At 38.7% G+C, this 13,009-nt stretch overlaps 1 protein-coding gene across 3 annotated transcripts in view; it reads left to right on the forward strand.

The window, feature by feature from the left end:
* Window positions 1-13,009, forward strand: part of DLGAP2 (DLG associated protein 2) — a 491,075-nt gene that overhangs the window by 395,653 nt on the left and 82,413 nt on the right. For all 3 annotated transcript variants that reach the window (XM_052809696.1, XM_052809697.1, XM_052809699.1), the window contains one exon: window positions 7,259-8,328. In XM_052809696.1, the coding sequence (XP_052665656.1) occupies window positions 7,259-8,328 (1,070 nt within the window). The remainder of the gene's footprint in view (window positions 1-7,258; window positions 8,329-13,009) is intronic.

Below are 13,009 nucleotides of genomic sequence, written 5' to 3' on the forward strand. Positions count from 1 at the left end.
AGTTTTAATGACACCAAGGGAAACTGATTGCTGCATTTGACCTAGTAACTGCAAGCAGCAAAATTTTCTCCTTTAGGAAAAGTCCATAAAGCCAGGCACAATAAGGGACAAAAGAAGTTTAATGGTGTTGGGCTTGCTTTTCTGGTCTGTATTTGGAAGCATTATAACCAATTTTCTTATAACCACTTGTTCAATGATATTCACTTAGTGAAGCCCCGGTTGACTCCTTACAGCTGTATTTCTCCAGAAGAAAGCTTACGTGTTAGTTAATTTAGGTCAATCTAATCCTGATACTTTATATTTTTTTCAAAAGCTTCACTGATCATACAGATTCTGTGACAAAATGTTAGTCATAAATCATTTTGTGGACTTACCTCTGTCACAGAACTGTTGAAAAGGTGAATAGTGGCAATGTACTTCAAACTTGAAAAGCACTGTGAAGGTCTGTGTGCTACATACCAATCAATAATAGGACGTCGTACACTTCAAGTCAATGGAAATTTTTGCACCATCCTGAGGACTCCCTGCATCCCTCCACTCCAAACTCTGGAGCTTCTTGCAAATCCTATATTGCCTCTCATGGATTTCTGTCCTGTCCTTTGTCATGGCATGGGCACAATATTGTGCCTCTCATCCTCCCCATACAGTCCAAGTACCCATTCTTCCACCCATAAGATGTGGGATGTCATCATCCCTCAAATCCTGTTTCCACATTTCTCCTTTTTCACATATGGCACACCCTGTTCTCCATGCCGGGCAGTCAGTGTTGTAAACCTGCTTTAACAGGGTCCTGGTCACAGCTTTCACCAGTGATCACAGTTCTCTGTGCTTTTCTTCCTCCCAGTATACTGGGCTATGTGTAACCTGAAATTCAATACCCCCACCTCCCACCCCGCCACCTCAAAGGTCCCATTCTCATCCATCAACGGTTATTCTGCACTCCTTCTACTATATACCCTTTTCTCTGATCATGCTTATTTATCTCAGACATCAATCCCTTGGGATGTTGGATTGCCAGTCTACTAATCTCTATTTGAAAGGTGGATGAATCTGAAGTCAGAGAATTGTGCTGAACAACATGATTGGGTGCCATCAAATATTTGTTCCACCTGCAGACATCTGCGTCAGTGCTCAAAACTGTGACTGTACTGAATAAATGGCAGCGCTCCATGTGCTCCTTACTTCTCCCTCTGGGTTTTCTGACTTCGCTCCAAATTGGTTTGTTCTGGTCACTGATGCTGTTTTAGGAAGAGAATTTGCATGTCCATTTTTATCTAAAACGGGAGTTAAAACTGTCTTACCCTCGGTCATTACTTGTCATGTGGTTCCACTGAATTAGCTTGGGCTGTCAAATCATTTTCCATGTTTTAGCATTAGACATGTGCCTCAGATCACTTAAATTTATATATTGATGATGTAGTTTTCTGCATCGGAACTTGTCATCCACAGCTTTCACTGTAGTCAGCAGAGAGAAATATGTACATAAAGGGTGGTATTCATCTGATATTTTTTAGATATGTACTTCAGGCTGAGATGAATCATGCCAGTTTCTCACTCTCCAAAATAAAACCACGTCCAGGTGGCATATTTGTAACAATCTTTGGCCCATGTTATTCTTGAAATCATATCTATATATTGGTTGCAGGAGTCCTATTTACATAGTATGAAACTATGATGGCAACAGTTTAACTGTAGGGACTGATCACATCCTCTCGCTCTGTTTAGTCTGCTAGTAGAAGCACAGCCATACGTGCCTACCACAAGGACCACTCAGCATCCTGAATAGAGAGGTATTTCATTTTCAGGCTTAAGTGTCAGAACAAGACAGGAATCCACGTGCAGCCCATGGCTAGTGTTTGTTTGACAGCCTCGGGCATTTTGGTGTTTGGCTTTAGGTCCTCAGAACTGCCTACTTCTCTCCTTCGACTGGGTGCATAAAGCACCTTGTTGCAATAGTCCTGAGAGCGCCAATATTACTTATTTTTGAGGGGTAGCATCCCCTCAAAGTTCAATATTTCAAGTTAGCAGCATGAGATGTTAGATAGGAATTCACAGATAGGTGAATGCGCTGCATGCAGTGCACATGCATCAACTCACTATAACGGAAAATACACGTCATCTTCTAAAGCTGGAGGTTAAAGTCAGGTAGTCAGCCAATATTGCAATTTTATGTAAATTTTATACAAGGTGTTGTGCTACATAAATAGGTTGGAAATCTCATGAGACCACAATAGCAGCTTAAGGCATTTCCAGAATTTCTTCCTTGCACTTGGCAGGTTAGTCACTCTTCTCAATCCCTGGAAATATTCATTTTCAAGGTTAAAATAAAACAGAGAAAAATACTATAAGAAGTTAATGGGGAAACAGTGCTCATCTAATGCTACTTACTGCAGTCCTTGGACAGACATATCTCCAGCTAAAACATTTTATTTATGCATTTTAATATTTAATATATACTTATTTGATTAATGTATTTGGTTTTACACTATTTAATATTTGTATTAGTTATAGGTTAGACTGCAGGTATATTTTTTTCATAATACATTGCAGCACCAATTGAACTGAGTGAAACAGCACAATGCAGCGATCTGGTTTTCTATACCACATCTTTTTGAAAGCTAGATTAGGTATCTCTTTTCAGCAATGCATTTTCCTGGTTACACTGTGCAAAAGAGCTGTTTCTTCTCCAATGAAAACAGCACAAATGTTTCAGATGGGTAAGCAGTTTACCAAGGGGCTTATAAGGTTAAAGCAATTTAAATTAATTTCTCAATAGAAAAAGAAGTGCTTTGTGAAAAATAAATAAATAAAAAAGTATAAGCAAAAATCAGGCACCATTTAGTAGTTCCAGGACTTACTATTATGCTCCAAAAGCTTGCTTTCAATACGTAACACACAGAAAGATTTGTACAAAAAGATTTGTGGAGACAAGCACTCCTTTTGAATGTCAAAGAGGTTTCCAGTGTTTTTACATTGATTCTCTTTAGCAAAGAGCAGTGTTCCAGGAACTCTAGAGATGCACAGCCCTTATTTTTCATTGCTTAAAGGTTTTTAGCCCTTTTGCCCGAGAACATTAATGCTAATTCTAATTCATTATTTCAAACAATATTCTTGGTCCTTGGACATCTCTTTCTTCCCTGGATGCTGACTGGCACAAGGAAGAAGCTTGACTGCTCTAAAAATTGTGGCCAGTCCCTGAAGACAGGCAAACTAACATCTGCTTGCAGTAAGAGAGCAACTCTTTTAGCATCAGAAAGTCCAAAAGCAGGAAAAGACATGACATAGCAGGGAAAGAGTTGAAATAGACAGGAAGGGATGCAGAAGTCCTTCCATCTGTCAAGGTTAAAGGTTGACTTATATCTGTACAGTAGTCTCGGAAAAGAAGAGCTTTAAGGGATTTTCAGGATTTCGGAATTACTGGATTCTCTCTGACATAACAGCCTATGTCTTGGTCTAGGTCCCCCCACAGTCTTGATGTATTATCTGACTATCCACTGAAGTCAATGGAAAGATTCCATTTTGCTCTGATGAAACCTAAAAAACCCACCATTCTTGTGCTTGCATATAATATATTTTTTCTCTGTTCCTATTCCTCTGTCTGCTTGGGGTTACGTTTATTTGTTCTTCTGTCTCCCTTCAGTTCTTTGGTCCTGATGGTGGCACTTTCTTTAAGGGAGTAGACATTAGTATCCTCAATTACTTTTATATTTTTAGAGTGATTGCCCTAAGAAAACATAGGAACTGCTGTGGAAAAAAAAAAAAAAAAAAAGCTTATATTTTATTCTAGATATCATTACCTTCAAGACATGGACTAAAATTCCAGCCCAATCTGTCATTATTGGATAAAACTGGCATTCTTTCGTTATACCAAAATCTTAAATTTCTTTTTAAAGGATTGAAAAAAAAAAATCAATACTGTAACTTTATGAAATTTTATGAATCAGCTGAGCTGTGGACATTGACCATAGATACAATTTTAGCCCCTTGCAAATGCTAGAAAAGCATGTTAGCTTAATTGAATTTCAAGCTAGCACATTTTTCTTTGCATTTCTGGCAGGCTAAGAGCTAGCACATGGTTAATTACATTGGTCTGGTACCACACAGTAATTCATTCAGCCATAGCTCAACTCTTTCTTCGAGCCCTTAAACAGGCCTCCTGAACAAAGTTGACTGAATAATACAAAGCACAGATGATCTGATAAATTTATATATTACAATGCAAAATTTTGAAGATTTTCAGAGGGTTTGTAAGAAGAAGTAATGGTGCCTAGGACATTGAACAGGGTTGATGTCCCAAGCAGAGCCCAAACCTAATTGGGGTGATAAATTTAGATGACGCACGTGTAAGTAATTTGGGACTTTATCTAGTATCAGTTACTGTCTATGGCAGATTTAAGAGGGGAAAATTACTTTTGGAAAATGCCACCTTCTTAATTCAGTTTTTAATTATTTTGATTATGATTATTAAATGCCTATAGCAGTTTCTAACTACTGTGTTTCAAACAAAAAAATTCAGATATTCCATGAGGCACATAAAATGCTATAAGTCTGCGAAAGCAACATACAGAAAATTGTATTTTTCTATAGTTGCACTGAGCTAGAATCATAGAGACTCATGAGGGATGGAAACGCTGTTGTTAGATTATCCTTTGCTGTGCAATCAAATCATGATGTCTCATATTCCTGGGGATGCAACAGGATGAAAATGTTTGAAGCCTTTTAGGCTATGTTTAATGCTGTGTGAGGCCTAAAGAAATCACCAGGGACTAGCAGTTCTGTGCTAGGGAACTCATTTAAATGAGTTTCTTATTCCTGTCTAACTCTTTCTTTCGTTCTGGATCTCTGCCGTGACCTTCCTCTTTTTTTCTAAATGCATGGGTGAGATATAGCACAAGAGTTATCTCCATTCATAGATGTGCAAGATTGTGACGAAAAGGCTTGGGGTTGACTCATCGTGCTGTCAGTTTGACGGAAAAGCCTCCTTCCACCTCCCTCTGGCTTGTACCACTGTGAAAACAAAAATCAGCAAATCCACAAGCACTTTGGAAGATGTTGCCTGTATTCCAGTTTCTTTTCCTGTAAAAGGAGAACACTGCGTTCCACATCTCACGGGATTGTAAAAACTAATGCAGTAATCTCTGTCAGGTGCTTTGGGAACCCTTTATGGGAAGCACAGACTAAGTTCAACACATGGATAATTATTATTCCCCTGATAATGTTTGGTAAAATACTGGGTTAAGTACCATTAATTACAGTGCTACTTATGTGGCTGAATCCCAATGCACTGTTATAATTTACTACCTTGTCTATATATAGCTGTACTTTTAATTGGATCATCAAAATTATGTTATTATTTCAGAGAAAGAGTTATATTTCCTTTTTGTAACTACATTTATGCAGGGTATTATAACCTAAATAGTACAACAGACTGAGTAATCAACAGTAATAAGTTTTTATTTTAATGTGAAAATAGCCAAGAATTAAGTAAAAGAAACTGTTATAAAAACAAAATAGAAGCAGAAAAGGATATATGCACATACACATTAGTTTCACACCATCATAAAGTCTGGAGGTGACATTTGGACCCTTAAATCCATCTTTGACTTTAGTGTGGAAGGACTGTGCCTAGGATGAAGGATACTTTATTGTTTATTAGTTTAATGCTACATTCATTTTAAAACATTATGTGGAGCTCTGTTGAAATTAGGATGTAATAAAATTATCTAAGCATCTTCCACTATAGGAAATTTAGAGCATTTAGGTTATGAGATTGTTGATGCTAAAGACTTGCAACAAATTGCATTCTGTGCTGACGGCATCATGACATAACGCAACACTTACTAGCTGAATAAAATTAAAGAGATATGACTATTGATCTGTTTCATGACTGTTTCCAGGCATTGGGTTTTCACCAGCAGTGAGAATATGATTTAGGAGAGTTTTGTCATATGCTTAGAAATCCCTTAAAGTGCTGTTGGCTACTGTGTTATCTCTACAGGCTGGTCTCCAGTGTCCAGTTCTGTTGTTATATATAACGAGTACATATTCTCTGGCTTCCATTCTGGTTGAGGCCTTCAACTTCCTTGTATCGGGCACCTGTGCAAGATTATTTAGATTCTTTAGAGCAAATTTCAGAAAGACTGTGCTAAGTGGATTGTATAAACACTTACGCATCTGTCTGATCCTCTAAAGGATTGTCTTGCATCCTAGATCTTTGTCTGCTTTTGAAATGTTACTTAAATAAGCTGAAATTGAAGAGGGAAAGTGAATGTGAAAATCAAATTGAAGCATTTCTGAGTTTTTTTGTTTTCTGTTTGTAGCATTTGACAGCTGCAAGAAATTGCATGAGAGAAAAAAAAATCAAAGGCTTGAGTATCAAAATCTTTGCTTACAAGCTACACTTATTTAGTAATCATGCTTGTTTAATAACCACAACTTGGAGCACATCATCCATAGGAGCAAATAATCGAGTATATAAAAACCCGTAGCTTGTACCTAAAGATATTTGTTTTTATCAGGAATAACATAGAGTTGTTAAATAAATATTTTGTAATTTGGACATAAAAAGGGAAAAACTGCCTAATAGAGGACTTTACATGTATGGGAATAGTGATAATACTTCTGGACTAAGGATAACAGATGTTCAAATAGTATGAAATGCTTATTCATAAACTGTTTAGTGATATAAAAATTAAGCTTCATTTCAGCGTGTTCATATTCTTTTTCTCTTTGCTGTTTATTATTTATGTTTATGAACAGTGAACTTGGGATCCTGAAACTGAGATTCATTTAAGAAAATGAAGTTCAGTTTGTGATACAAAAATGACTCCATGGAGAAAGGATACATTTAGGTTAAGATATCCGACTGAGAGACCACAGAAATAGAAACTGGACCCATGTAACTTGAATGACTAGCCACAAAGCTTGACATATGAATTCCAAATATCAAATAATAAACTGAATACTTGAATGTATCCGTTAAAGCTATTTGAGTAAATTTGCGTAATGAATAGCTTCATAAAATTTAGAACTGCTAGCAGACAATTTTGCAAACAGGAAGGAGGCTGCATTCACTCCATAATTTGCTCGTAGTGAGCAATTTTAACCAGTTTTAAAATGGTGAATGAAATTCCATGAATGGTGAGACTTTCCATCAAGATCATAGAGAAGAAATGTTTAGTTTTGCAATATACTTGGATTTTGCAAGTTAATCTTTTAATCAGACACATAACATCGGTTTTATGTGTTCTCCTGACAGACCAGCAGTACTCATGGTCACCTTCTCAGCACTTCAATGAAGAAAGATACTCTCCTGCTCCGAGGAATATGAAAGGATTATCTGGTAGTCGCAACCAACCACAGTTATGTTCAGCTCATACTTGTGGCTTAGCATCCCCTGAAGATTGTGAACACACCCACGACCATATCCACCATGGGCAGGAGCCAAGGCAATCGTATCTTCTCAGCCCCACGGAGAGTTGCCCGATGGACCACCATCGTTGCTCACCACGCAGCTCCATTCATTCTGAATGCATGATGATGCCCATGGTAATGGGCGATCACATGTCAAGTAGCACTTTCCCCAGAATGCACTACAGTTCACATTACGACTCAAGAGACGACTGCGCCATGTCTCACGGTAACCCTAAGATTAACCGTATTCCTGCAAATCTTTTGGACCAATTTGAGAAACAACTTCCTCTTCACCGGGATGGGTTCCACACTTTACAGTACCAGAGGACCTCAACAGCTGCAGAACAACGCAGTGAGAGCCCAGGAAGAATACGCCATCTTGTTCATTCAGTCCAGAAACTTTTTACTAAATCTCATTCTCTGGAAGGATCATCCAAGGGCAACGTTAATGGAACAAAGGGAGACAGTCGAGGGGATGACCATCATCACGGGCACCATTCCAAGCATGGCAAAAGGAGTAAAAGTAAGGAGCGAAAACCAGAAAGCAAGCATAAATCTGGAATGAGCAGCTGGTGGAGCTCTGATGATAATTTGGACAGTGATAGCACTTACCGAACCCCTAGTGTGGTAAATAGGCACCATGCAGATCATATATCCCATTGCTATCCTGAGGCGCTCCAGGGGCATTTTGGGGATCTCTCACTGAAGACTTCCAAAAGTAACAATGATGTGAAGTGTTCGGCTTGTGAAGGGCTAGCAATGACCCCTGATGGTAAATATATGAAAAGGAGTTCTTGGTCCACGCTTACAGTAAGTCAGGCTAAAGAAGCTTATCGCAAATCATCACTGAACTTAGATAAGCCTCTGGTTCATCAGGAAATCAAACCTTCCTTGAGGCCGTGCCATTACCTTCAGGTAAGAGGAAGATTTTCTTAAGATTTGTAATGCAAAAAGCATCACAGTTTATGCCATAGTCATCATAAAAAAATACAAGCTTAATCTGTGTGTCTCTCGAAGAAAATCTGTACGGCTCACCTAATGCAAATATTCCATGAAAGTGAGAAAACTCTAGCTTTTGTCTTTGTTCATAGGGCACAAATTAAAAACTATAAAACTGGTGTGATATAGATTAGTTTAAGGTCAGTGGATGTGTTTTCATCTTTGGAGTTCACACTGAACATCTTAATAAAATCCATACATCAGACTAAAAAAGGGGCAGTTCTCCCAGCAGTCTGGGGGCTAGAAACAGTGTTTCAAATACATCTGTGAATGAGTGATTTTAAAAACAGGCTGCGTGGAATCCTATTTTTGCGTTCTTTTATTCCTTTTCTCCAGGTCGTTGTATGTAACAGGAGAATGGATTTACTGGTGTACTCAGTTGCTTTGTCGTGATGATGATTACTCAGAAACTTCCTTTTAGTGATTGGATCACCCAAGATCATATTGAACTGAGCCTCTTTTGAGACCATACTATCAGCTCTCCGTGTTAAAAGTTACATGGGTATCTCAGGGAGATAAATATTTCAGGCCTGGCACTCAGGCTATTTGCACACTTGTTTTCTCTAGCAGCAACCAAGAAGCTCCTACTTTCTCCTACATTTAAACTCATACCTGCTGCTTGCTGCCATTTGCCACCCCAAAATCATGCTGATGTAGCCATTTATGATGCTGCATGATGATCTGGATCTTAAAGTGATACGGGTTTAAAACATAGCCTCCAAAATACTTTTTTTAGACAATTACATCATCTGCAAGGCCTCGGTCCAGCACACTCCCACAACAAGTGACATTAGCACATCAGGGTGTACAGAGAACTGCAGTGGGAGCAGAGCAGAAAGGAGGGAGTAGCTGGGAGGATAACTTCTTCAGCTAGCTTTGCCACTGGAAAAAACATAGTATACAAATATTCCCTTAGGTATTTTTACCAAGTACAGCCTGCAAAGCTTGCATTGTTCTGAGTACCTTCTCTTTTATTTCTTTTTAAGGAACTTTTCTCACATTAACATGGGCAAATCCCCACTCCAGATTTATGTATTTAGAGATTTTCAGTTCCTGTGGGCTCTGCAGAAGCCAGCAAACCCAGACTAGCAACAACCCTTCTACCGTGCAGAGCTCTCTCCCCTCTGAGCAATGGGGGTCCGATAGCAACGAGTCACACTTGCATATGCAGACATCCAGGATCAATCTTCTCTACTGAAACAGGGAAGGTTCCTCATTGCAGAGAAAGGAAAATGAATTGCAACCCTCACAGCATTACCATGCAAATTGATTCCAATTTAGACTGGCATCTGTGATATTTTATCATATCCGAGTACAGTTCTCATGTGTGTGAAACAGCCTGCACTTCCCTGGAAGTTTTTAATCTAACTCAACAAGCCAGAACTGGAAGCGTGTCCTGTGCAGAGACTTCCACTTGTATCTGTGTTCTAAAACCACGTGTACCGCTCCAACATTAGAGTTTAGGTACAGCTAGCTTTTTCCTTACCATGACATACTTCTACACAGACAGCTCTGGTTCCTCTACATCTCTGCTGAGTTTTGTGCTTTTCTTCTCATTATGTTTCATTGTTTCTTCTTCCCCCCTCTTTACATCTCATTTTTCTTTGCAGAAGCCACCAGTTTTTAGCTTCCATAGGCCTTCTACTTACTCCCAACTTACTTCAGCATCCTCAAGTGAATGTGAAACACTGAGTTCACAAACTAACTTGGTTACCACTAAGCTTTAGATCAAGCCCAGTGGCAAGCCTAGGGAGCAGGAAAGCATATTTTTTGCAGAGTCATTGTTTTATGGTTTTTGTGAATTGGGATGACTACAGAAAGGAATTTTCCTGTAATTAGGAAGGTTCATCCACTGGTAGGTTCATCCAGCTTAAAATTGAGGAGATGTGAATTTAAATTGTTGCTGCACCAGAGACTTTGTGATCTTTGGTTGTAAGCCCCTTTAAAAATGGCATAGTAGCCATTCTCTGTTCACAGGCATCCTATAATGGAAATTTAAGACTCAAGTGCTCAGTTACTACCATAAAGAATCTATAGTTGTGTCCAAAGCAATAATACCAGGAATTCTATAACAGGAATATTCTCATTACAAAATACTAAAATAAAATATATGTTCTGTAGAATCTGAATATTCCATTCTAAGCATAGATATCCTTCAGATTGAGTGGCTGGCTTATTCACTAGCCCAAGGTCAGCAAACAAATTGAAGGGACCGCATTCTGTCAATGTCATAACTAAATGCTTAGTTTTGAAACTTCTACTTTGAGGGATGCTGTGCTGTCACGCTGTGATCATTAAGAACAGAGATATAAGTCCCATTATTAGCTTTGCCATGAACTTTCTCTCTGACCCTGGAAATGTAATTTGTTAATCACTGCACACTTCAATTACTCTATCTGCGAAACTGAGGAGGGAAATTTAACTTTTCTTATGGCAGTGTAAGAAACATCATTAAATAATGATTGGATAAAAATAATCATTAGGTTCAGAAACTGAGAAAGGTAGAGAAACATGTCAGGATCCCTAACCAGGAGAGTTTACTGCTTTGCTCCAGAATATCTGGCAATGAGAATTCAAGGGATTATGAAGTTGATTATGTAGCAGCAGATTTCCTTGAGGTGCACAAGTGAACAGATTAGCGTAAAACCCCAGGCCCTTCACAGGATCTCTCTGTTTATAGCATTACAACACATGATATTAAAAGACATTTCTCCTGAGTGATGTCAGCTATGTATTTTTTAATTCTTTTTAAAGCAAAGCTGTGAAATTATATTCCTTCAGTGATCTTATATATGAATACATAAATATACTCCAGAATAATAAAAGTTAATTTTCTGTGTTTATATATTAATATTATAAATTTATAATATATATATGGCTTTTATTCTGCTACCTAGTTATATGAGGATGAGGATTCACTGTACCCAACTCACTTTTCTATCTACTGGTCTCCTTCTTGTTATTTTTCTTTCAACACCTGTATAAAATATTGCTACTTCTGTTTTCCACTGGAGAGTTTTCGTATACAGAGTCCCAAACTGGAAGACGATGGCAGTGCCTGGGCTTGAGGCCGTGTTTTCTGTGCTGAGTTTCTGGGCTTCCATTTTGTCTTCCACAGTTATTACTGAGCTGCTTTTTCCTTAAAACTGAAACTCTGAAGAGTGAACAAAGGAAATTTCTTTCTAAGAAGGGAGCTTCTACCAAATTCACAGATACCTGAAAACAGAAGATGAGAAAAGAGGTTTTGAAGGTGTCTGCACATTATATGCTTAAGTCATGTCCTAGAGTTGAAAGCGGGTATTTCCTTAACCTGGTAAATCTGCAAGCTTAGTCTCTGGCTCCTCTCTTAGGGTCTCACACTCCCTGATCCTCCACAGGGAGCCCTTGCAGCTGGGGGATCTCCTTGAATGGGGAGTGTGCTGTTGTAAGTCAGAGGTGATTCAGTCAACGTGCCTTGTTGCAGCATGGGTGGTCATCTAGCCCTGAATTGGACAGTTTCAGAGAACTAAATTAGTAGAAATAAAGCTGTATAAAATAGTGATTATTTTTCTCATCTAAAGCTCGTGATTTAGCACGTGATTTGCATCACTCCTGCTACAGTGGAGGTGGTGGGAACATGCAGAGAGAAGGGAGAGGGGACGAGTGGAAGGTGCCTTTGGGCTCCAGCTCCTTGTTAAATCAGCTGAGCTGTAACACGAACCAGATGGTCAACTAGCACCGCAAAAGCAGAGAGCAGACATTCGTAACTGTACACTAATAGCATTTATCGGATTCTTGTGAATGATTAGCAACAGTGTTTATGTATGGGCCTTTAATTTCTCTTTTGAATGCAGACAAATTGAGCTAGAAATGCATTTCTGGGCACCAAACACTTCTGTCATCTCACTCAGCAGGCAGAATAGCCCAGGTAGATCACACATGCAGTAAAGCGCATTTTCCTATAGTTTTAGCTATCATGGCTGCTACCGTTTTCCATGTCATTTTAATTTTAATGTAAAATATGTTAAGAAAAAGATAAATGAGATGTGAGATGTCTTCTGTCTTCATCAGCTGTTTTGGCTAATTAGGTTCAACACGTATACAGTGCAATGACTTTGATTAATTTCACTCTGATATGAGTACTAGTGGGGAGTAAAGATTTTCAACAGAAAAAATGGATATGAACTAGATAGCTGTGCTAAAATGATGAATGCAAAAGTGTCACTTACAGTTTTCAGGACTGAAATACCTTTAATGCTAGTTAAAGAAAAGTAATTCCTACAATAAAGCCGAAAGACAGGCAAGAGCATAGCACTCACCATCTCTGAAGTTCTGGAGCACAGTGCTACATGTCACTGATTAATATTCCTCCCTCAGCCATTCAACAGCCTGCAAAGCAGCAAGCAATCAAGGTAAACATACCACAAGGTACAGTGAATGAGTCAGCACTAAAAAAGAAAATAGCATGTTGTTCTAAAAATGGCTTCAGCCCACTCCTGTCTTCCTAGTGCATTTAAGTACTAGCGTCATCCATTACAGCAGTGGCACTGCTAAGCATGTGGGTAATAATGTCAGCTGTGTACTCTACAGAATGAAAGAAAAGCACAAGAGCTGGTCT

The sequence above is a fragment of the Harpia harpyja genome, chromosome 15 (assembly GCF_026419915.1).
Source record: "Harpia harpyja isolate bHarHar1 chromosome 15, bHarHar1 primary haplotype, whole genome shotgun sequence".
In the NCBI taxonomy this organism is placed as follows: domain Eukaryota; kingdom Metazoa; phylum Chordata; class Aves; order Accipitriformes; family Accipitridae; genus Harpia; species Harpia harpyja.